We start from the raw sequence: 26448 nt of genomic DNA, 5'->3' as shown, positions 1-26448 counted from the left end.
TATATAAAAATTAAATCTCCATATCTCTATAAAGAAATGAGCTAAAGAGACCAAAACTGTGTTTGAACAAGGCTGTAAACATTTTTATTTATGCTGTAAACATGGGCATTTTAATCTGAGACCTAATCCAGATACCTTTGCTTTTACAGCCAGCCTCAAGTGGACACTCTGGGAAACTGCAGTTTTCACATATGACAATGCTGTGAGCAGGAGGCCTCTAATCCAGAGCTGCCTTTATTATAGTCAAAACATGCAGCAACACAGGTCTGGGAAAAGAGGGACTGGGCCTGAAATTGGGATGGGCTTTTATTTGAAGTTTTACGGTATGCCTAAATGAAACAAGTACAGTTTGTGTCCTGTCATTTCAAGAATAAGCTTATATTACAGAAACTAAAAACCATGTGAAAGTTAATCTATCTTTCATATTTTAGGTGTCAATGGTAATTCAAAGTAAGTGGCTGCTCTTTGAGAACCTGTACAATTGATTCATGTTTTTTTAACAGGTCAAAATTAAAGGGGTTAAGAAGAATGGAACCGAACAAACATCTTAGTATTTTAATGCTGAATGCTTAAGATGACATGTGGTTGTACGATCCGCTCGTGTGAAGGAGCTGCCTCTGTTCCCACAACAGCAAAATTATACACTTTGATATACTTTTGATACACTGATATATATTTAAACTTTACAAGAAGAATATATTCAGACAAGGAAGTAAACATTGCACAGTGGTAGCATAGGGTGTGTTTCATAAAAAAACAAAAGGTTACACTTTCATTTTCAAAAAGTAGCACCTGTTTGTACAAAAAAAAATCTCTGATATGAATCCTCAGCCGAATAAAACAGACGCACAAACGCCTTTCTAGAACACAATACACATTCAATGCTTTTAACTTGATCACTGACTTAAAGTGACTTCTATGTACATATACATATTTTGTACATAATACAGTTACACTCCTTTTGCCCGGTTGTTGATGCAGTGAGCAGGAGTGAAACTGCTCATAAGTCCTCCCTCTGTAATGAAACATCCTGTACACTAGTCCAGCCCTCCTCTCTCAGTATTTTGCAGCACAGGCCGTCATACAAAGCTCTCCTCCATGTTGGAACACAGCAGGAAAGAGTCGACTAGCCGCGGTTTGATCAGCTGCTGGTGGTCTGCTGCTTCGATGCTGTCTGGACACCCTGCTGCCAGCCTCCTCAAGGCAGCCTGGATACACACACACACGCACACACACACACACGTATCAGTACATAATCAAATATCAACTTCATGCTGTACTGCAAGTTGTATAAATACACACCTCACACATTCAAAAAACTGGAGAGAATGATACATCATTATAAGCTGAATAATATATTTCAGTTAACAGGATTACATTTTCTTTAAAGTTTAATTTCTTTGCAGAGCTATTGTAAAAAAAATAAGAAAAAAGGATTGATATTGAGGCTGCCCCAGTTCAAAGATTATTATGTTTTCCAGCTGGGCAGATAGCTGACTAGTCACACATGTACTACTAATAATTTTGTCATCTACATTTATAGTTTTGGGGGGGATTGAAATCCGATGTGTTTCCAAGCTGAAACATTTCTTACTTCTTACACTCTACGGAAGCCCTTAGTGGGCAGGGGCTGGTCCCTTCCTATTTTTCCTTTATAAACAGAGTAAAATAAACTAGATTTGTGGATGCATGTCCTCTTAGGGCTTCCATACTTTGCTATATAGAAAAAAACTTAACAGTATAAAGTTTTAAGATATTTCACAATGCAGGTGCAGAGAAAGCTAGAGCTAACCAGAATGCTAACAGTAGAAGCTGTAACACTTCTCATCATTCTGTGTATGTCAGAAAATCCAGCAAAGAGACTGAATATTTGTTTAAACACTGAATGACATTAACCTTCCCCTCGTTCCTCTAAACTGCAGACGATTAGAAAGGCTCATAAGGTTAGTTATAGCTTGGCTTGTAGCTGCTAACTTGCTAAATAACTAGCTAGGAATGGTTACAGTGAAACAGGTTTTTTTTTTCATTCATTACATTGAAAAACTGTAACTGTCCCTTTAAAGAAATTATTTAAAGTAATTTCTCTGAAAACACAAAGCAAACAGTGCATGTTGGGAGGGATTAGGATATTACCTGTCACTTGTTTGCTTTTAAATAACTTTAACACAGAAATCAACCCAGAGTCAACGGTCTTGACTTGAAACCTTGGTCAAAGCAGACTCCTGAAGTACAAACTACCATGATGTATACGTCCCATATCAAGACACAAAATGTTCTTGCTGCATTGGCAAATATTTCTATTAGTTTTTGTCCTTGTTTTTTGCTTTCATATCTTAAAAATAGACGTTGTTCTTCTGGATTTTTCAGGTGAATGTGGCTTATATAACTTATAATGAAAAATATTTTACTAGGATTTAGACAAACACTTGCTATGGTTTTAGCTTTGCAGTGTATATAAACGTAAGTAATACTGTTCTACATTCAGTCCAATCAGAACAGGAGCTGTTCAAAAGAAATTATATGGATATTTTCCCACTGTGTGATTAACTCACTATAATACATGTGGCGTTCTAAACCTTTTCAGCTCGTAAAGCCTACAATATTAACATTATTACAAATGATGTGTGAAAGCTCAGCATCCTTTGAAGGTAAAATTCAACAACTACAAATGCTCTTCTTAACCCTTGGCAGAAAGGATAAAATAGAATCACATTAATTTGAATAGACTGACGAGTGTGGTTACAGTGAAGAAGAGGGCATTTCTCAGCCCAATTAGGCTCCTCCTGACCATTACAACGCCTCAAAATCCCCTCATCGTTCTCTAAGATGTGGTCTTAATAATTATGATCAGAATGAGAGAATGATAAAAAGGCAGCAGGGATATTATTCATGAGATGTACATATTTAAACATACAACGCTTGAGATGATGTGCACCAGTCAGCTATCATAACATAGCTTAAAGATACAGAGGCTGTGATACATTTTCAATTTTCACATTCTGCCCTGTGGACGTAATTAAATGTGATCTGATGTACACATGTAGGGCTGTATGAAAATGCCCTCCGTGTGGTGTATAAAGCAAGCCCAGCGGAAAATGTATAGTTTATCATGGGCAAAACTGAAGTAGGCAGTTTGAATGTTTGAATTAAATATTTGCATTCAGGACATGGAGCCATGTACACATGTCTGAAGTTCGGCACATGCACAAACCTACCAGGCAAGCAACCAGCACTGAGTCGCTGTTATTTCTCTCAGTAGGGGAGCGACACAGTTCAATAAGACGAGGAACAGCTGAAGAGAGCAGAGGAAAAATTCAGTTATAGGCTTGTCCTTTTCTTAGACATCGTATTAACTAGAGCAGGTGTACACATTAAGAATTGTGAAAAAAAGTGTAACAATGGTTTTTATCAATTTTGAACACACTTTTTTGTACTGTAAAAAGAATCAAACTAAATGCTGTCACATTGTTAAAATCGTTCCATCTCTTGCTTCGGTTACAGAGTTTAAAATGAGTCAATTTCCCTCATGTCAATCCAACTTTGAGGTTTCATAAAGCATTAATGCAGGGCTGCCTCCCATGAGGTTAGGCAATCTGCTGGGGATTCAACATTTGTATATAAAGATGAGAGAGGATTTTCTGTTCAGGGATTGGAAGAGGACCTCTGGCCTGTAAAGTGATCCATAAAATATTTTATCTCTCTAATAATAAGCAAATATTAAAGCTTTAAGAGGATCTAGATTCAGTTAAAGTTGTCAAGTTGCATTTTTATTTTCATTTCATTTTTAATTGCAAATGAAGTACCTCAAGGCTCAATTTTAGGTCCTGTTTTTTTGTAATTATGCTCATAAATAAACTTATCTTATACAGGGACAAATATTTATCGTACATTTTTATTAAAATATCCTTCCAAATGGTTAATGTCTTAAAATAACTAATACTTTCATTTCCTTTTCTTGCATTCTTTGATCATTAAAACCAAAAAAGGGGCTTCTTTGCTATACTTGTTCTAATTGGAAACACCCATTATGTGCTTCGGTTTACACTGTTTCTTTTTACAACTTTTTTTCAGAGATTTTACTGTTTTCAAAAAGGAACTATGATTGTATAATAAATGATAAAATGAAACTATTCTCTCTGGACTCGTTACCTCTTTTAATATCACACATTATAAGTTAAGCGTCTGTAAGTCTACCTCTAAGTTTTATTCATTACAGCACAATGTTCATTTTGGAGCACATCTGTTTTTAGCCGGTTTTTTAAACTTGTAAAATTAGGCCTCTCAAGAAACACATTACAGTAACTGTTAAGGATGCACCAGGCAAATATAAGCTGGTGCAACCATTGGCTGCTGACTTAACATTCACATTCTCCTCTGGAGCTGCAGCATCTCATGTAAAATGAAAAACAGATTGTGCAGCAGGTCATATCTGAGACTTCAGAACAGTAGTCCATAAACTGATGGGTGATTATTGGGACGCTGCACCCACTTTTAATATTAAATCTTTGCTCTCAACAGTTCTACATCTGCCAACAGGAATATGAAGAATAAATTGTGTAAATTCTGTTGTAAGAAAAACTACCTTTTAGTTGGATGGCTGTTTGGGCCACATCAGCGTCTCTGCTCAGACGGGCCAGAGTGACAGCAGATTTCTGCTGAACACGCTCGCAGGCGGCGCCCTCCGATGGACTGGGAGAGGATGGTTTTTCGCCCAGCAGTAGAAGCAGGCGCTCTATTCCTAAAAGACGTAATGAAGTGTATTGATAAGCCCAACAAAAAAAATAAAGTCAAAGTGTCAGAAGGAAGTAGGAACTGAGATAAGGAGACATAAAAAGGGAACAAAGGTGAAGGAAACATCTAAAGTAATATAGTCATTGAAAGACCTCGAAGCAGATTCCACAGGATGTTGATGCTTTTCACTTGACTGCCTGAACTACTGACTCCCAGATGATTCTCTTTTTGAGTTAAAGTGTTTCTGTAAATTGTACTTTGTCTCACTTTGTGTCTCCGTCTGTAACTTTGTGTTTTTTCTGCTGTTAGTCTCGGCAAGGTCTCCCTTGGAAAAGAGGTTCTTAATCTAAATGAGACCGACCGGGTTACATAAAGGTTAAATAAAAAATAATATCAATGATTATAGAAATGAGCTGATGAAGACGGGGAACAGAGAGCAATACATAGATTTTGTCAAATGTAAAATCATATTTTTAAATATTCATTTAAGGAGGCAAGAGAATCCTGTAGAGTTTTATTTTGGGAAACAGATTGACCACGGTGGAGGAGGATGTCTCTGAAAGTGAAGATTTTTACAGATACTGACACAATCTGAGAATCTGTCAGAGTGATCCAGAGCCACACTGACAACACATCTGTGTGTTTTACAATTCATGAATGACAGCAAACAGAAAATAACAGTATTGAAGAACAGAAAAAGAAAATAAAAATATCTCCAAAAAAGATGAACATGAAGGATAACAAACAGAATAAGACAAATTAAAAAGTAAATTAGTAAATTAAAATATTTATGATCGGAGGTTGTGGTTTTTTATTTGAGCTCTCCTTGCATAAAATCCCACATATGATTTGATGCTGCCACCTTGTGGATGAAAGAAGGATTACATCGACATTATTATTTTCCTTACAACAGTGTTATGATGTATTTCCTTCATCAATGTTAATGCAAATGTAGCAATTTGATCGATTTCATCGTTTATGTTTAAAATCTGACCCCCTCTGAAACTACTATAATCATGGGCTGCTTACATTATTAAAATAAAATATCCGCAATTTTTCACATGTGTACTTTTTAGGTTGTATTAAAGATTGTTTTGTTCTTTTACTTGTCCATTGGGTGAGGTTTTCATACCTCATAAGTCATTTACAAGTTTCCCTGAACAATCACCTCCAGACCAAGACTGAGTTTGAGTACAACATCACTAACTTTTACATAAAATGTATGAAAAACTTCTATCATTACACTGAATAATGTTGCTATGTGTAAATGTCTGCTTTAAAAAGAGAGAGAAACACGTGTTACCTTGTTCTTGCAGGACTTCAGACGCACACTGCTCTAAGACCGAGAGGTTCGCCAAGATGGTCACCACCTAAGAGAAAATACATTCAACATCTTTTTTAAAAAATATAATGAAAACTTAAACACAAATTAGAGGGCTTTTTTCAAAAGAAGTCGGGTTCAAGAAAATATATGTTCTTGTGTTATATAAGTTCCCTAGATTTATATTTAAGTTAATTCAGTATGATTTCTTTTCTTTGGAAACAACACCTGAAGTCTGTGTGTACCTGGTCTTTGGAGTACGGTGTGTCGACTCTCTGGCGGTCTCTGCAGGCCTGCAGCAGGATCTGGATGGCGTTGAGCTGCAGCAGAATCTCACAGGCCATGCTGTCAAAGAAGGTGATGTTGGCCAAGGCTGCGGACGCCAGGAGGAAAACTTCACCACAGGAGGCACTCTCACACAACTCTGAGAGAGAAAGACATCACTGAAAATAAAAGTTTCCTCAATGATGTGACAGAAATAATGCTCGTGACTTATTTATGTTCCTGCTCTCTTATTTCAAACAATGGCCTCTCAGTGTCCCGTCCACTCACTGATGAGCGCCGTGACGATGTCGTGCATGCTCTCCAGGAAGCTGGCGAGGTGCTGAGTGGACGTGTGGTGAGGAGAAGTGATCTGAGCCACGACCGCCGCCGCCTCCGCCCTCGCTGCTTCTACGCTGCTCTCATCGGTCAGGATGTCGGCCAGACACAGGATCCCGTCAACCTGCACATTATATAACACAAAGTTCATGTTAGGCAACATGTTAACAGTGTTAATAATATAAGCTGTTTATCTGTTTTCAATGGGGAGGTAGAGTAGATTTTTTTAGGCTTTTTATTCCTTTATTTAAAGACAGGACAGTGGATAGAGTCAAGACTCCTGGAGAGAGAGAGAGAGAGAGAATGAGAGAGAGGGAGAGAGAGAGAGAGAGAGAGAGAGAGAGGAATGATATGCAGGAAAGGAGCCACAGGTCAGATTCGAACCCGGGCCACCTGCTTGTAGGACCACAGGCCTAGGACCACTCCGTACATGAGGTGCACACACTAACTACTAGCCTACCAGTGCTCCAAGTTTTGTTTATTAACTGTAATATTTCTTAATACCTGATAATAACATGAAATCAGAATTTTTGATATTTAAAGACAACGTGTTACTTTCACCCTATGTGAAGATATGAGAGATGTTCAATCTCTATTTGACTTGTTTTATTCATGCTGCCTTATAGTTTATGTTTTCAGTCATTGTTCTAAATTTCATTTTGACCTCAAATTAAAACTAATGGCAGTGTGAGCAGTAACGTTATCATTTAAGAGTTCAGTCAAAAGTAGCAGCAAACGTGTCAGAGTTTGAGGGTTCTTACAGTTGTCATTTTAATTCTTATCATATTAACTTCAAGGCAAAAAGCACAAACTCGTACCCAAATTGCACCTCTAATCAGAGAAGCTCGCAGCTACATGATAGAGGTTTGATTTAGGATTGAAAATGGCTTCTAATACAGCCAGCTTGGTGGAATTGGGTTTGCAGAGGATTTAAAAATGTTCCTAAAATATCTTTAATCACAAGTGCTTTGAGTCCTTACAGCCGGTTAGATATCATATTAATAACACAGTTAGTGGAGGTGCACATCTCTGTCAGTGTGATCCAGACTCTGCTGAACTCTTTAATGCTTCATCTCCACACAGACAACTGCAGCATCTCTGACTACACAGACAGACGGTGAAGTGTCCGAGGTGTCAGCTTGGCTGGAACTCGCAAGCTTTGCCCGTAAAGCCATCACAATTAAAACACAGCACTCAGATTTAATGGCCACCTCCGGGGAGAATCTGCTGCTCAGAAACTCTGCCGGCTGGCAGGGACCCAGAGCGGGTGCATCATCGGGTACAGAGCGGAGCTCGGACTAAAAGAAGTCTTTTTGTCTAAGTCTTTTTATGATTAAAGAAAAGTTTAGTCACGGGCATGAGGACAAATTTATTTCACATTTTGATTTTTGTTTTCATGTGAGTGTTTTTGTTTTGGGTTAAGAGATTTCAGGAAATGATGGGAATGTGGGACAGATCTTCAGCCACTTGGGGGCAGTATGGTACAGTTCACAATAACTTCCCCAGCGCTGCTGATCGTGTCTCTGCATGTGTCAGCAACAGAAGTTCTGTTTAAGTCTAGCAGATGTGACCAAGACAAGCATAGCACATTGGAAATCCTCCATGCTATTAATTAAAATTCATCGTCCTGAACTACGGGATGTGTTTTAATCTCAGCTCGTTGTGGAAACCTTCATCGTGTCCCTGTGAAAACCTGATCAATCAGAAAGTAGCTGTTTTACTTTTTACTCACTTTTCAATCAAACTAGCTCTCATTCAGAAATGATTCTATGATATTTTGATCTCCACCCTCATCAGGCATCTCTCCTGCAGACTAAAGTTTTTTGGCTCTCAGTGAGAGTGAGGCGAGCCGTCAGCTCTCAGGCACACACACCTGTCAGTCTCCTCCACTGACGAGCATCAGCGCTCAGCTTCACAGGGCCATCCCTTATTTTTGTCTCTGTGGACGTCAGCAGCAGTGTGGCAGCGCGACCCACTGACGTGGAACAATCAATCCACTCTCCACCAACCCCCCCCCCCCCATGTCCCTACCTGCCCCCTCCTCCTCCTCCTCCTCTCCTCCTTAAAATAGGATATTCCCCAACTCCTCATTTACCGCACACCGGATGTTTCTCATTCAGGGCCAACGCCAAATAACTTTCTGCAGTTTAAGAGTAATGACAAAGTTTATGATGCCTCACTGGAAGTTCTTCCTTGTTATCTGCCTGGAAGTGACCAGAAACTGAACTCAATGTGTTGTTTCTCTTCTACATTCAGACTTAATGAATACTGACAGACGCAGTGGTTGTGCATTAATAAAGCTGATAAATCATCTCTTTTCCAAAATATGTTATGTTGAGAGCTGAAACTTCATTAACATACGTTAAAACTCCAGAGAAGCATTGATGTGTTTTGTGTACACCTCTTGAGGCTTACTGTACTTCTTCTGCCTGTATGCATGTTTTTTTTTTTTGTTCTATCCAAATGATGGGACCTTTGACAACACAGCCAGACACTTTCTTTGCATGCTCAGTTTCAGGAGCAGGAGTCCAATTTAACCATGCTAAATGCTTTTTTGAAGATAAAGGGTTTTCACTGTCTGAGAAGAGAGGGCCTTGTAGTTTCTCTTGTTTTCTGTGACTATGCATCCAATCCAAAGAGCATCTCAAATCTACGCTGTTTCCAGGAAACGCTTCTTCAAATTCGTTCATTTTTCTATTTCTACCTATCAAACGCTCCTGTGCCCACTCCCTCTCATCTCCATCCTGCTTTCTTTGAGTCCTGAGGGGGGGGGGGGGGGGGGGGGTTCATTGCTGGATGCTGCGGTGGATTACTTACCAAAGATTTGTACTGCAAGGATCACTTCATTTTACATTTTCAATCAAATAAAATGACATTTGGCAGATTTTCAGCCATCTTTGAATCATTATAGTGTGTGTAGTGACTGCAAATGAGCAAAGTTAACTCCCCCTCCATATTGCCTGTAGGGCTCATTTGAACTACATTGTACTTTATTTAATGCCTTCTTCTTGTTAGACTTCCTCTGACAGTCAGATTGGGAGTTTGCTCTGGCTCTCTGCTTATCAGTCGCTTTCGGACAGCTCTCCATTAATGTCCACAGGTCCTGTTTGTGCATGTGCGTAGTTCGGGTGTGTGTGTGAGAAGCATGTCTCTCTATAACAGAGTGTAAAACCACAATTTCCCTCAAGACCAATAAAGCATATAGAAAAATAAACAAGTTTGCACATGACAGCAACAATGTAGGTGTGTGCTTCTCTTTCCACATAAAGATGCTTGTGTTACATTTGGAGGGTTTTCTTTTGGAAGTTCTTTGATCTTCTTCAGTGTGTTTAAATTCAAGTCTACTCCTGTTCAACATGTTGTAATTACATAATGTTCCAATGGGGGATTCGACTAAGCGGTATAGTGTGTATCCACCAATTACCCCCCCCCCCCCCCCCCCCCGCCTCTCTGCATCACGATCCATCAGTGACAGGTGTGTTTCTTAAGCCTGAGTGCTACCGGTGAGCCGAGCCTGACAGCGTCTCTCTGAGGACAGCGTGCTAATCTGAGGCGGATTTTGGGTTTCCTGTTAAAGAGTTTTCACACTCGGATGATTCACGCCGTCCCAGCTGCTCTGTACATGAACACAGACACAGCTGTGGCTTCGTTACTCGCCACACTCAGGTTATATTTGTCTGTCTGTTGACGCACGACTGACACAGGTGTGTCCGCTGTTTATTTTGGTGGAATTCTCGACAGAGAACAAACAAGGACAAAGAAAGAAGGATGTATCGTTAGCTTCTAATCTCGCCGTTTCCCGTTTGTCATGTACACGCACTAAGACACCAGCACACAGACACGCAGACACACACACACACACACACACACACATGGGGAGAAGTCTGAATGTTTGACCTCAGTGGTCAGATGTTCAGGTATAATGATCTCATGTCTGTGAATCATGACTCATCCTTCTGTGTATTATTATGTCATCAGAACAAACACAAACAGTGTTACACAATGTACACAGTGCGGTAAATGATACTGCTACAGAGCTGGAAAGTTACCCCGAACAATACATCGCTTTTTTACTGACATTTTCTTTTTTTTGTGTGACATCTTTTTCCTTTCACACCAAACGTTTTATCACACATATCCTGTAGCTAGCCCTGTGATTGTATGGTGAACCGTCCAGGGTGTAACCCCGCCTCTCACTCAATGACAGCTGGGATTGGCTTCAGCCCTCTGCGACCCCCAACGGGAAAAGCGGTAAAGATAATGGATGGATATCCTTCTGGGCTTCTGTAGTAAGCCTCAAGTGGACACTGCAGTCGTTTGCACTTCCACGTTGGGCTTCATTTTTTTACAAAGGCAGGCTGCAGCTTGGTCTTTGGTGAAAATGCTCTCAAACATGTCCATCCTGTAAGCAATAGTCGCCCCAGGAAGAGTAGCAGTGGCCATGTGCCAAGGCTAATGGGGGACCCTAATAAACAATCGACCAAATACAGTCATAAAAGAACAAGAAAGAGCCGGATAACGACAATAACGGTTTGTTGGAAGTAGGTCTTAAGTCGGTAACTACTTTAGCACCATGAGCACAGGCTCAAGAGAGAATCAAGTTTATTTAAAGTACAAGAAGTCAATAATTGTGTTGCTCAAAAAAGAAACAGATCCCCTTTCTTCTTCCAAACCCTTCTGTCTGTTTTGCTGTTGATCCTTCATTCCCTGCTTCTAATGTTGGCACACATTCACCTGTGAAAATAAACCAGTCATAACAAGCGGAGTGAGATCACTGAACGTGTCCGACAGCAGAGAGCTCGTGCTGCTGTTAGAGCTACAACTTGAGCTGATCAGAGTAAACAAATAGTGTGTGTGGACCGCAGGGAGCATTACTGAAAGGATGGTGTGCTTATTTAAGATGGTTATCTCACCTTCCCTCTCTGTCTGACTCTCATGAGAACATCTGGATTAGTGAACCACTAATTTGTTTCCCATTTTTAGATTTTTATAGATCGGCTACAAAACTTGAGCTTGCTCCACATCAGATTTTCAAATCGTCATCAATTTTAAAAATGTGAAGGACCACAGATATAAGGACAGTTTCATCCGATTTTTACCATTATAATCCACCGGACATGTGTGTGATCAAACGTGACGTCAGAAGAATAACAAATATGGAGGACGATTGACGCTGTCAGCTGGCTTTGGGGTACGTCTGATATTAGACATTTTAAAGGCACTCGTGTTGTTGCTATGACCCCACAAGCTGGTCTTCTTTTTCAATTTTCCATTTGTTGTTGTTTCATTGTTATGCAGATGATACTCAGCTTTACGTATCAATGAAGCCCGATGGCACCAGTCAGTTCTGTAAACTAGAAACATGCCTTAAGGATGTTAGGACCTGGATGCCAAGAATGTTTTTGCTAATTAACTCAGACAAGACTGAAGTTATTGTGCTAGCCCCTAAAAACCTGAGAGACTTTTTCTAATGATATGACTGCCCCTAATGACATCAGCCTGGCATCTAGCACCACTGTTAGGAATCTAGGAGTTTTATTTTATCAAGATATGTCCTATAACTCTCACATCAAGCAAATTTCAAGGACAGCCTATTTTCACCTTTGTAATATATCTAAGATAAGGCATATCCTGTGCTCTGGTAAGTCTCTAAAGACTCTTCAACTAGTCCAAAACGCTGCAGCTCGTGTACTGACTAGAACTAAGAAAAGATGGACGGCTTGCCTGAACATTTGCCGAAGATTTCTGCCTTTTAATAAGGCAGTTTTTTCTTACCACTGTAACTTTTGCTGCTTTGCTAAAGTGCTCATGATGTTGTAATATAGCAATAAGTAAGGTCTTTTACCTGCTTTTTGTAATAGAGCTGGAAAGTTACCCCGAACAATACGTCGCTTTTTTACTGACATTTTCTTTTTTTTGTGTGACAACTTTTTCCTTTCACACCAAATGTTTTATCACACATATCCTGTAGCTAGCCCTGTGATTGTATGGTGAACCGTCCAGGGTGTAACCCCGCCTCTCGCTCAATGACAGCTGGGATTGGCTTCAGCCCTCTGCGACCCCCAACGGGAAAAGCGGTAAAGATAATGGATGGATATCCTTCTGGGCTTCTGTAGTAAGCCTCAAGTGGACACTGCAGTCGTTTGCACTTCCACGTTGGGCTTCATTTTGATTGTCTTCACCTGTGTCATTAGTCTCACTTGTGTTTGATTAACCCTGTGTCTATTTAGGCTGTTCTCGAAACCGCTTACTACATACTACTGTTGAACTTAGTATGCAGTATACTGCATACTGAGTTCAACAGTAGTATGTAGTGTGACTGCCAGTCGTCGGTTATCTTGCAGTATGCTTGGCATGGTTAAACTGGTTTTACTTAGCTGTGAATAATTTGTAGTAATAGAGCAAGCCAAGGACCCTGTAATTGCAGCTGCTTGTCCAGCTGTGGCACATGTGCTGTACAGTCTACAAAGCAGGAAAATCTGAGGTGGTAAGACTTGTAAATATATGAACATGTCATATTTGTTATTGGTTCATAATGTGGCAAGCTATTCAGTCACCAACCACTGACGAGTTCAAACAGCTGCGCTTAGGCATTTTGATCTCTGACCTGGCACTTTGCATTGTGGGAAACAGTACGCAAGGTAGACTGGTCCGATGCATACTGTACAATTTTCCCGAACCAGTATGACATCCTGGTATTTTTGGCATACTGCGGATCTCAGTTGTTCGCATACTGAATACTGCATTTTGGCGAAATCAGTACGTACTAGTAGTAAAGTATGCAGTTTCGAAAACAGCCTTATTAGTCTCTGTGTTTTTTCCCTTCTGTATCAGTTCATTGTAGTTATGTCAGATGTGGTATGTTGTCAGTCTCCCAGTGATTCCTCGTGGCTACCTTATTACATTTTGACTTTTCAAGATGTAAAGTAAGTTTTTGTTTAAAAATACATATTTTTTGGTTCTGCAATTAGGCCCTCCTACTATGTTTTTTTCCCCCCTGAACGTGACAGGATGTACCACAGAATCTGTACATTTCTCCAACTTTCCCATTCTCTACCAAAACTACACAGTGCACCTTTAAACATTTCCTAATATGTGTGTGTGTGTGTGTGTGTATATACATATATATTTAAAAGTCTGTCTGACTCTTTAATTTGACCTGTGGTCAATGAGGCTTACCTTGTCCAGTTGGTTGATGCCCTCCTCCACGCAGCAGATGGAGGCCACAGTCCTCAGAGCGTGTGCATACAGCTCTTTGAAGCGGTCCTGTCTGCAGATCTTAAACAGGGCCACTACAGCTCCTTCCTGAGAGAAGAGAAACAAAGATATTTAATGTTTACAGCCAAAGTACAATGAACATCTGCACCAATGCTGAACTGCAGGAAGTCTGGTCCTCTTGCTCATGAGATTGAGGAAAATTTCAAGCACTCTCTTAGAAAGTTACTGTTTTTGTGTTCTTCGAGGTTCAAATATGTTTAAACTTTAACATCGGGCTATAGACGCCGTGACCTAGGTGAATAGTGCACGGAGAATGAGTTCCATCCCAGCACAAGGTTAGCTTTGGCAGGTGAGATTCTTCATTCTGTCGTATTTAATCACTTTTCTGCAAAGCGAAATCAGGGGCAGACCTTTGGAAAGTTTCTTCTCCTCCATAACATCATTTACATGACTTAATTTCTGATTTGGAGAACTGTAAATTGCTGCGGTCACTTCTGACGTTTTTTTTACTTTGTGAGCTATTTTATGCTAACTGGCAAGTCTCCTCGAGCTCACATTACTCCTGTGAGAGGTAAAAGGTCAAAGTCAATGGTAAATGGACTTGGTGAATGCGCTTTTCTAGTCTTCTGACTCAAAGCGCCTTTACACTACAGGTCACACCTACACATTCACACCCTGATGACAGAGGTTTATATGTAAAGTGACCATCAGCTAATCCATTCATACACCATTGATGAAGCAGCAGGAGCAACTTGGGGTTAGGTGTCTTGCCCAAGGACACATCGGACATGTGGCTCCACATGTAGCTGGGGATCGAACCCCCGACCTTCACGTTGAGAGAAGACCGACTCGACCACTGACCCACAGTTGACCCAAGGTCTCATGAGATCCTTAAAATAGTTTGCAGGTTGAACCGGTTCTTAACTCTGATACCGTGCTATCGCCTCCGCAGACCGATACACTCGGATAGTCACATCACTAACATTCAGATACTGATATTGTAAAAACAGTAGCAGAGTATTTAACCAAATACAATAAGTTTTCCATTCAGACTTTAGAGCAAAATAACAAGAGAAACAGTAGGTATTCATCTATATTAAGGTTTTTGTTTTGTGTACTTGTTTGATGGACGCCTTGGGTGCACTAAGTTCTTTATTTCTGCATCATACCAGAGAACAAAAAGGTTGCCAGCCTGGGAAGGTAAACTTTCAGAGACGTATTTTGAGTACTTCCACAGGCCTAACATTAAGCTTCAGACCTCTAAATTACACACCACACGTCACAATGAGCCCTTGTCTTGAAGCACACATGATTGTGCAGAACGCCGGATCAAATTGCTCCTTGCTGGACTCTCTGCTGTGGGAGCCAAAATGTCCCGCAGAGCCAAGCCAACAGCAGCACGTTGCTTTTAAAGAGTCCAGGAGACCCCGAATGACCGATGGATTTGGCCGGCTTTACTCAGCGAGCCTGCCAACCACAGAACCCATCAAATAGCTCACACAATCCATCACGTCAGATCAGAACAGCCAAAATATACATATTTCATGAATGGAAAAACAACGAGCAGAAAAAAAAGATGATTTGCAATAATAGCTGAGCATTTTCTGGGAGATTATACGAGGGTGTAAACAAACAAAAATAGCTCCTGTATTGGCTCGGTGTCTACACTAAAGCACCTCTCTGACAACAAACACTTGCAGGTATTGAGTTGTGTTCAGCGTGCAGACAGATAGAATTACCTGGAGGAAGACGAGGCCTGTAACTACCAACCATTATCCTAATAAGGCCATTATACCGAGCTGGCATGGTTCATATGCTGTGAAGGCCATGCTGCAGGGGCTTGGAGAGAATAATCATCCTGCCCTCCAGCCTGACCGCTCCGCCCTGATCGCTGCCTACGCAATATTGCTCCAACGTACCTGGAAGAAGAACTGCGAACACTGACGGACAGATTTCAGTAAAACCTCTGAGAGCTCCAAACAGGCTGATCAGAGATGTGTTTGCTTAGTGATGAAGAGGCTGTTGATCCTTTCGTTTTTTCTGTGACGCAAATGTGTGTTAGCCTCCAGAAATGATGTTCAGAGCGAGTCTGTGGAGAATATCGTACGTTATTATTCACTTCTTCCTTTTTTTGTATTATTATATTATTTTCACATTTGTGAGTTTGGAAACTAAAGATGTAGGAACAACACTGCAAAAAATGTTGGTAGCAGCAAAACACTCTAACTTTGAAACCTTTGCATTAAAGGGGCAGTATGTAACTTTTTACATGTATAAATCGTTTTTTTATCTCCCATTAATAAGCGAACGGTTAACTGATGTGAAAAAGTAGATGTTCACTGTCTATCTGTGTTGCCTGTATACATTTTTTCCCCGGGTCGTATTTTCTGCGAAAGCTCCAGGAAGTGACATTTTATGCACGTTCTCAACGTCCTCCTCACTCCGCTCCTCATACAGAGATCAACAGTACAAACTCATCACACACTCCCGGTCTTCACCTGCACAGCCAGAGGCCGCCTTCCACACACTTCTATCCGCCCTAGGAGCTCTCAAAGGTGAACAAATTCATTGCACATTCCTGCTCTCAGCCAGTGCCTGCAGAGACTGTCATTTGTAGGATGGAGAATGAATACAGACACACAGACTCCTTCACAGACTTTCACATGTGTATGACCACTTACCTCCTCTGTAAACATTATGCCGGTAAATATCCAGTGTTTCACGGCCGATGATGATGCTCGTTTGTGTACGTACGAGCATGTATGACGAGCACGCGAGGGAGAGCGAGCGACAGGTTACTGGTGCAGTTCGCTGAACGGCCATGCGGTGTTGCTACAAATGCAGTATTTTTGAAAGTTACATATAGCCCCTTTAACATCTCATTTTCAAATTTTAAACCCCATTTATTCACCATTTGAACCCGCCTGTAAACATGTTATTTCCTGCTGTAAAAACAACAGTTTTTTAATGTTGTGTGGCTGTGACTTCCGGGGCTTTTGGAGCCAGCCTCAAGCCGACATTGATGAACTTCAGGACCTTTTAATGAATCCAAATATTGAACTGATAAAAGCGTATTTTTTAGCATGTTACCAAAGTATTACCAACCTGTTTTACATTTTCACATTAGTTTCCTTGTTATTACCCTTAGATTCCAGTGACATATTACCCAGATACATTGTTATTGTGAGGCCATTAGGTACTTTGGTAATTACATGTTATATACATATAGCTCTTTATTACCCCACTATTAGCATCTTATTAGCGTGATGTAATGTAAAGAGCTTGTGAATTTCATGTACCTGATGAAAGCAGTGAAAAGTGAACTTCAAATTTAAGACAGCTTTTCACTTCACTTTCTTCTTCTGTCTTCCCACCTTAAGATGTCCATTTATTCTATATCATTTAAGCTGTTTCAAAATCCAATGAGAAATAGAAATGGATGAAAAAACTAAAAAACTCCGACATGACTAACAGACAGTTTAATATCAGACAGTGATCACTTTTGTTGGTTCAGTATTTAAAGACGTTCTCCTGCCTCTCCTTTTCACAGATCGTCGGGCTCGTTGCTGCTTCTTCCTCTCTTCCCCATCAAATGACTTGCACTTCTTTTGTTTCCACTGACTTCATCCTCATTCCTTCAGTGAAGCCCACAGAGCACATTTATCCTCACGCTCATGCATCCCGCTGCTCGTCTGCATAAACATAATCATGTGAAACTCGACTACTTGACTAAAAATATCTCTCTGCCCATTTGTTTGTATGTAAGAGCCTATAACAGCGTGTCATTTCTTTCCATCTCACAGTTTTCTGAGCTCGGCGCTCTGGCCGTTTTCATGAGTTGCTGCAGACAGTTTACTCCTTGAATTTGCAAACAAAAAGACTGTTTGTAAAAAAAAGAAAAATCAATCGTTCTCAAGTACCTCATTGAGCTAAGCAATGCTTGTTAACAAAGGGAATAACTGAATTTTCCACCCAAACCGGGACAAAGGTGATGCATTTATTTGAGTCCCTTTCCTCCAATCCTAAAGAAGATATTACTTTTACATCTTCATCTGATCAACTGTATTTCTAAACCTCTTTATGCAATGTTTTCATGCTTCTTACTAGAGCTGAGGTATTGCCACGTCATGCCCTCGATGCATTCAGTGTCAGGAAAACAAGGACACACACACACACACACACACAAACACACACGCTCGAGCATCCTGCCAGCGCGGACTCGTCCAGATCAGTATCCATCATGACAGGAAGGTAAACACGGAGACAGCTAACTCGCTTGTACATCATGACACAGTTGCTCTCTGATATTTCAGCAGCTGTTTGATTTATGAAGTGGCACATGGCTGCGTATTAAAAACTGTCAGCTCGTAGCGTTTCTCTGTTATACGAGCTGCACGTTGGTTCTCACTACTGGGCTTCACTTTTACTCACAAAGTCTGCAGGGAGTGCACCAAAATAAGAAGCTAAATCACCAGAAAACAACAACATGTTTGTCTTTTTACTCCTTTACCTCTACAATATCAATCAATCAATCTTTATTTACATAGCGTCAATTTACACCAAATGTTATCTCGAATCACTTTAAAAAAGTGCAGGTAAAAGACCTCAGGCCCTGTGTCCCACCTAGCGTTTTTTTCTGAGCGCCAGCGTCTTTTTTCAGTTGTTTTCAATGAGTAGAGAGCGTTCACAGCAGAAAGCAACCGCCTGGATAAAAAGCACAGCGCCCAGCGTCTTTTTTTTTACAAGCGGTCTGCTGTTTTTGTGCGGCCGCTCCGGGCGCTCAAGTTGAAAACCTTTCAACTTTTCGGAAAGGCGCTGTTGACGTCACGGGCGCTCTTTTTAAAATGTAAGATATTCCCCGTATTTTAGCCTCCTACGGATCGTGTCTTGTACTCACATCCTCTTTGCTCCATGTCTGATCGGGTTAAAAACTATCTCAAATTTAAAACAAGCAGTAAAAAGTAACTGAGTAGTGTCGGTCATACAGCGGCTGTTGTCAACAAACTGTTGTCACAGAGACAGGACGGACGTGCAGCGCTTTTTCTTCTCAGAGCACAAACGCTTCATGCAAGCACTCCCAAGAATAGAGCCATCAATTTTCTGCCCGGAAAAAGGTGGACACGAGGTCTTACTCGTTTCTATAATACAAAGACCCAACGTTACTCTATCATTAGCACTCTGCAGCATTTAGCTAAGTTACAGTGGTAAGAAAAAAAGTCCTTTTCAGAGGCAGAAACCTTGAGCAGAACCAGACTCATGATGAACAGCCGTCTGCTGAAGCTGCACCAAGCTTGAAATACTCCATCCAAGGATGACCCTGATGAAGGCCACAAGCCGAAACACGTTGGCCTAATTAGTTAATAAAGTTGAGCTTCATACTAGAAGTGTTGCGGGAGCTTTTTGACCTCTCAAGCCTTTCACTCTTCATTGTTAGTTGGTGAAGTTGTGTATGAAAATCCCGCTCTGCTCCTTCAACACACCAGTGAAGGACATGAAGCTTGACTTGTTCAGTGGTGTAAATAAGTGATATTTAAAGTGCTTTTAGATAAATGTGTGAAACTTTTTCTTTTTGCCATCATTATCGGGTCATCAAACTCAGTCACGGCTGTTTTAACTCTCACTGTTTGATTTGTTCTGACCCGCTGTGTGGTTCATTTAGTCGTCACAAATCAGTCACGATGAACTGATCATTCATGCTGTGAGTCTCAGTCACATTTAAGTGCAGCCACAAGCTTAACAAGAGAGAACCTCACATACATTATGAGGCACCTGAGCAGAATTAAACGACAGATTTGTTTTTTTTAAATATGAGTCATTAAGGCAGGTGCGAGGGGAGAGATGTTTGGATGTCAAGCTCAGATTGTGTTCGCTCAAAGAGCACAACGTACACTTTCTCGTGGTTCTCTTTCATTAGACGATTTTTATTTGTCACGCATGCTTTGATTTTAAAACATGAGTCATTATTTAAAGCTGCTATCATTAACGCCTTTTAGTATTTCAAACAACGACTTGTATATCTAAGGAGATGCACGTGTCAGGTTCAGACATTATCATGAGATTGTTACCTACAGAATACCTATAACCAAACTGTGTACTAAGGGTTTTTTTCAGCAGTGGGGAAGTAAGCAGAATCTCACAAGTATGTTTATGTTATGTAAGGACCAGAGGTGGGAAAGAAAAATCGATTCATGTAAAGATCAAGATTCTTATCTTGTGAGATTTTAGATAGATTCATAACTTCCAAAAATCTTTTTTTTTTTTTTTTTGGGCTAATCAGTCCCCCATGCTAAGTGCTAATGCTAGCTCTTTAACTCAGTGTGATGCCAAATGGAGCCGCAAGACATTCAGCCAGTCTCACAGATGATGGGAGTAGATCCTGAAGTATGTACTAATTCATAACTAGACTTTGACTCATGACTCATGAATCATGAATCGTTTTGACTTGAGATTCTGAATCGAATCATGACCCCAAGAATCAAAAGCAAATCAAATCTTGAATCACCCAAAGATTCCCAGCCCTCGTTAGGACCAATGAGAAACTACACCTTCTCCACTGGGGGCAAGCTCTGCATGTCATGGAGAGTTGTATGTAAACTGCACTGGGATTGAAAATGTTTTGATGAATTTATGAATACTGAAGGGATCCTAATACAGTAATTTAGTCTATTTTTTTTTTCTCTGTCTAACTGTCTGTTTGTTTTCAATTGCCAAATTGTATACTGTCATGTGGATGTTGCTTGCCTGTATTTAATTATTTTTTAAAAACTACAATATATAAAAATAAAGGGGGTTAATTAATGGAACAGGGGTATTGTAGTGAAGAGCTGTGAGTAGTCAGAAGAGAAGACAGAAATATCACATCTCCCCCCCTGTATTTAAACAACTAATCACTCTTTTATTTTAAACAACAGCACAAGAAAAGCCATCAGTGTACAGAGAGTGATGATGAGTAAAGAGCCAGGTAAACCGCGTTGCTGTAAAGGGTGTGTACTGTAAGTGATGGACAAACTGGTGTTAGCTAATTAATAGAGATTGAACAGGTGGAGGGTGTTTGGTATCGGGTATTCATTAGCCGCTATTGAAAGGCTGGTTTCCTCCACGCTCCTCCTGAGGGAGTTAAATAAGGTGGAGCGGACTGAGAGGCAAAGACGCCTGAGCAACCTGCGTTTGTGCTCAGTCCTAATGAGAGCTGACAGTATTGATCTGACAATCTGGCAGCAAAGGAAGTGTGTGTGTGTGTGTGTGTGTGTGTGTGTGTGTGTGTGTGTGTGTGTGTGTGCCATCAGGAAGAGTCTTATCGAGAGTATCCTGGACGCAGACTAATGTCCTACTGAGACTTTCTGTCTGCTCTGTTCTGTCTTATCTCGCGGTGAAGAGCTTTGTAAAGAGATATCTGACGGTCTGACGGTCTACCGCTCCGGAGGATGAACATTTAAAGGTGGAGATGCTCATTAGAGGGAGGGGTCTAGAATAAAAAGGAAAGGGTGGAAGTTTAACATCAAATGAAGCTGCCTCTGCCAAAGACAGGGTGGGAAAAATGGTACGAATATATTAGATCACGCTGCTTACTTGTCGCTGACGTCAGGATTTCTGACATAAGAGGTTTTTTGCACAATTAAATACGTCAGTGGGGGCGGGCTGCTTCTCGGACACATACATTTAAATTGATATTGTTGAAACTCCTTTGAAATATCAAGTCATTAAATCAAGTTAGGTCCCTAAAAAGGATGTGCCGTCTTTCAGGTATTTTAGTTTTCAGCCAAGCGGCCTTCTTCAGATCGTGAAGGTGAATGGAGGTCATGACATTTACAGGGGGTGGGCAAGTTAGGGGTTCAAAAAGAACTGTAAGGACATCCTGAGGTCTCATATACTGTTCATGATGTCTTCACAATATGACCACAGTACCTTGGCGATGATGCTGCAGAGCTGAGGTCCGTCCTGAGTGAGGGACAGCAGGTTGCTGATGGCACTGCCGATGGTGAGAACGTTGTCCGACGACTCGATCTGTTTGATTAAGACCTGCAAGTAAGATAAAGAAAACATTAACATGTAATTAAGAGTGAAAGTGTCAGGGTACTAATGGCCTAGTGGTTAGTTCACACCCCAAACTCTCCAAAAGCAGGCAGCACGAGTTCAAACCCCCCCATGGCTCCTTTGCACTAAGGGTTAATTATATATTACACAACACATGACGGACTGAACACGTACCCGGATCTCATTGGCTAAAGCCATGTCGATCATGTTGCTGAAAGAATCGCTGACGTCGGTCAGGATCTCGTGGATTGCCTCTCTCATGGACTTCAGGAAGTACTCGTCATCAGTGTGAAGGCACCTGTGGGTAAAAGGATTCCACATTAAACTCACTTAAAACTGTTTATTATGATGTATGTGTTTTATTATGTTAAGAGTTTTACCTCTCTGTGATGTTGGTCAGCTCCATACATTTTTCCAGCAGGGATTTCTCGTACTGCAATGAAACAAGACGAGGACATAAATCTGTCATTAAATCAGAAGGAAGAAAGTTAAGAAAATATGTTTTATATTGTATGAAAGTTCATTCTATGCAGAAAAATGTTCTTCTTTGAATTGAGTTGCACTCAGTTTCAATTTAAAAACTCTCCAAAGGTTTATATTAGGGCTGTCAAACAATTCATTAAATTTCAATTGTTAATCACGATTTATTTCATTTTGCTCGCATGTGTGAAATTGCTTTTCAAAATAAAATAGATGACTGATCTGGCACTACTACCACCCGACGTCCATGATGCCCAGCGACTACCATCGGACTGTGTTGTCCCCACAACCACCATCGTCCTCATTCATGCACGTCCTGCTCCGACCTCCACCTCAGCAAGGAATTTGGAGCTATTATATGATTGGGTCTATTTTAGACCTTTTTTTTAACAGCATGAAAAAGTCTGCATTATATTTTAATTGGTGTGTCTTGGGGCCTTATTTTGAAACTTCAGTGCCTGACTTCCTTTGAAGCGTCCTACTCTCAAATAGGATTCTTTAAAAGGACATCAGACTTTCACCTTCTGCATCTCAGGTGGTGTACTCCGCGCGGCGCCGTACTCATGCACCAGTGAGCGCACGTGACAGTTGGCCCTCACGGCGGTGCTGTGGACCCTCTGCCAGCGACCTTTCTCCAGCCGCTGGAACATCTTCCCGAGCTCCGTGCTGACCACAAGCGCTCGACGTAGGAGTGTCTGCAGGTTGTTCCTGGCCACGTGGTCGCCTGCACCGACGCCCGAGGACACGATCAGCTCTCCCTGCTGGGCGTCCTCCTCCACCCCGATGGGTTTGGCCTGGAGGACGCACATACACTCCACCTCCGTCATGTGGCGGAGATCCTCCATCCAGCGCTGGACCGAGTCAACCTGGAGGGACTGCATGCGGGTACTGTGGGAGAAAGAAACCAAACGATAAAGAAAGCCTGACTTTGTTAATTCACTTAAAAGATTATTTAAATCTAACAGCAGCAGAGACCTGAGTAAGTAGATAACCAAGTAAAACAAAATATATGGATTTAAACTTTAAAGGAGCAATCAGTAAGATATATCCTGACTGAAATAAAGTGACCTTACTGTATGATCAGATATGAAGGAAACATGCTATGTTGAAGCGTTGGCTTCTCTGACAACAATGCAGCAGCCAGTATGTCCTCCTTCTAACTTTAGATTCTGGTCCTGAATGATCTGGATTTGTTTGGACCAGAGAAGGTAGGCGGTTTTAAGGCACCCCCACACGGCCGTTATGGACACCCCTCGGTTTTCCAGATATGAGAGCAGTTGTCAGTTCAAACCAACAGGTGTTAAAAAACTTTTTAAGGCCAAAGCAGTGCTGGCTAAACACTGAAGCTTCAGTGTCCAGGACATGGTAACCTGCGTGCACATCGACTGCAGTCAAGACCACACTAACTGAGACCAAGACATACCAGAGACAGACCAGAGTGCTCTGAGAGCGAGGCAAGACCACATTCTTCTTAAAATGTTGTGTACTTAAAGTAAACATTGTAATTTTCCTGCAGAATGGAGGACCACTTTAACAACATGCTAAACTGAGCAAACAACCCCCCTTCCCCCCCAGACTCCAATCTCCCGTAGGACTGACCCTCTAATGAACACAGACTTAAGGGGGAAATCTAGAGTTCAGCAACTTGTTAGTGAAAGCTCCCTAAAAGAGGAGCCGTCAATAGACACAGACTCCTTTGAGTCCACACGTGGGAGAGGGTCTCTAATGAAGCTGGATATTTCCCTCCTGGATTTTCTTGTATTGTTTTTTAACAAGATGGCAGCACACTGGAGCAATAGGATATTGCTTTGGGATTATATATTGTTTTTTCTGATTTAAGAGAGGCTTTAAGGTTATGTGTACACTCCAAACAAAGAAAGATTTAGAAATTGACCAGCAACAGCGAACTTCATCACGTAAACATCTTGAAGGAAGGTGTTTGAATCATTAGAAAACCACGACTCCAATTTTTTTTATCCACTATCAAACCACGAGGAGGGGAGCTGTTTACTGAAAAGAATCAATGTGGAGCTTTTGTGAAGGTCAGAGAAAGGTCTCATTAAGACATGACAAAGAAAAAAAATACAGCAAGCCAACAAGTAATGCCTCTAAACTGATCCCCACACAGATATCCTTACACAAAATAAAACACAAAAAGGGAAAAAGACAGCATGGAAAATCAATTAACGGTGTGTTTTTTCTGGGTGCAAGAACTTGAAACCCAGAAGAACACATTTATGTCACATGCCTTGAAGCTTTCTTCAGCTGTAACTTTTATCATATCGAAGACTCATTTGTCAAAACGTGCAAAATGCAAAGAAATCAGTCATCAAATCGAATAACTTAAACTTTTTTTTCCTCATCGCCCGCCTCTCTGCCTGCTCTTCTTCCCTTGCTTCAACCTCTTTCTGCGTTTTAGCCTCCCTCTTTTGCCACATGGGAGATACAATTGGTGCTAAATGTGCTTTGTGACAGAAGGCAGCGCGGAGGCTACTGATGATGATCCAAAAGTTTGAACTAGCTAAAATCGTTTTGTCAAAACACACCTTTTCCTGAAACAGAAAGTTGTGTATTAGAGAGCCCGGATACACACACTCACTCAGACTCACACATTGTACATGTACATAAATATGTAAATAAATTGTTGATCGTCTGTCAGACAAGGAGGTGGAATAAAAATTCAGAAGTATTCAAATCTGTAGGTAGCAGAGCGTGGAGGCTCACTGTTTAAAACCTGCTCCAGCAAATAAATCGCCCTCAATCTGGGAAAAGGATGAAGATGTAATAAGCTCTAAATGTTGAGTTTTAAAATGAACTGCACATTGTCACATTATGTAGCTTTGATTAATATGAAGGTTGTTCTCCTAAGTGGGCTAAATGGCTTTTTACTGATCACTGTGATGTCGTACAAATGGATGAAATATGAGATTGAATTTAAATTGCAATGATTAAAGTAGTTTACATGTCCTGAATGTTCCTAAGAAATAAAATATAATCGAACTTCTCTTTCTCACATTTAAAAACCATCAGTAACAGCGTGCCTTGTTGGGGATTAATCACACAGTTGAGAATAACACAGTGACTCAGATTAAGTGAGTCAAGTGAGCCACGAAGAGCTCGGTCTCTGTCACGGATGAAGAGGATATGAATAGAGCTCTCCATTTTTAATTGGCATTATCTTCTGACACATTTCACCCAATTAAGTCTCGCAAGAAATGTCCAGAAATGTCCGTGATCTTATGCAGCTATCGTGTTTCTTTAAAGTGCAGAAGTGACTGAGTCAGAAAAAACAAACAACCAATTGGATCTAAAAAAAGGTACAGTTGTTCTGCAGCCGTATGCAGAATTCAACCAGATGGGACAATTTCAGACCGTTATCCACAGTTATATAACGACATCATATATGAGGATGAACTGGTTTTGATTTACACGACCATCAAACCACCAAACCTTCCCTTTCACCGCACGGTGGGGGGGGGAGATGATAATAATAGGTTTGTTTTCCAAAGGAGGGGAAGTGGTGCTCTTCAGCTCGCAGGGAATGACAAATATTTACATGCAGGGCCAATAGAAGGTCAGACGCGAGCGGCTCTATTATCGCAGACGGGATCCATGCGGAGATGAAGCACCACGCTTTCAAAGGACGGGATTGACAGGAGACTGAACAACAGCGGCAACAGAAGCACAAGCTGCTTTAGAGAAGAAATACTTTTTGTGAAATTGTTCCAAGGTTTCAGCACGATTATTGTACGGAGTGTGAAAGTGTATTTAAGCTCCTGTGAGGAGTTATTAGCTGCTTGAAAAAAATAAAAACTGAAATGTATTCTTTAGTTTTTATTTGAAGTATCAAAGTAAAAAGAAACAGAAAGGTTGGCATACAAATGTCCTTCAACTTTCCTTATCCGGGTAAAAAATAGCAACACTACGAACGCACAAACGATACTTCGATATGTTGTGTTGCTATTTCCAACCCGGTTAAAGGAAACTAAAAGGACATTTGTGTGCCGACTTTTGTGTCTCTTTTAGTCGTGTTGCGGTCGTGCACCTGGAATCGTGTTTACTGT

The 26448-nt window shown here is 40.9% G+C and overlaps 1 protein-coding gene across 2 annotated transcripts in view; it reads right to left on the bottom strand.

Annotated features, from left to right (window-relative positions):
- Positions 1-290: 290 nt before the first annotated feature.
- The window catches only part of LOC109986020 (INSC spindle orientation adaptor protein), a 56091-nt gene continuing 29933 nt past the window's right edge, over positions 291-26448 (bottom strand). For both annotated transcript variants that reach the window (XM_020636526.3, XM_065956975.1), the window contains exons 3-13: positions 22906-23272; positions 22285-22337; positions 22079-22202; positions 21776-21889; positions 13832-13957; positions 6605-6776; positions 6298-6476; positions 6035-6101; positions 4583-4738; positions 3216-3292; positions 291-1208 (exon numbers count right to left, since the gene is read on the bottom strand). In XM_020636526.3, coding sequence (XP_020492182.1) covers positions 1080-1208; positions 3216-3292; positions 4583-4738; positions 6035-6101; positions 6298-6476; positions 6605-6776; positions 13832-13957; positions 21776-21889; positions 22079-22202; positions 22285-22337; positions 22906-23272 — 1564 coding nt within the window. In that variant the 3' untranslated portion in view covers positions 291-1079. The remainder of the gene's footprint in view (positions 1209-3215; positions 3293-4582; positions 4739-6034; positions 6102-6297; positions 6477-6604; positions 6777-13831; positions 13958-21775; positions 21890-22078; positions 22203-22284; positions 22338-22905; positions 23273-26448) is intronic.

This window comes from Labrus bergylta, chromosome 7 (assembly GCF_963930695.1).
Source record: "Labrus bergylta chromosome 7, fLabBer1.1, whole genome shotgun sequence".
Classification (NCBI taxonomy): Eukaryota; Metazoa; Chordata; class Actinopteri; order Labriformes; family Labridae; genus Labrus; species Labrus bergylta.
This window is presented reverse-complemented; position numbering and strand designations above follow the sequence as displayed.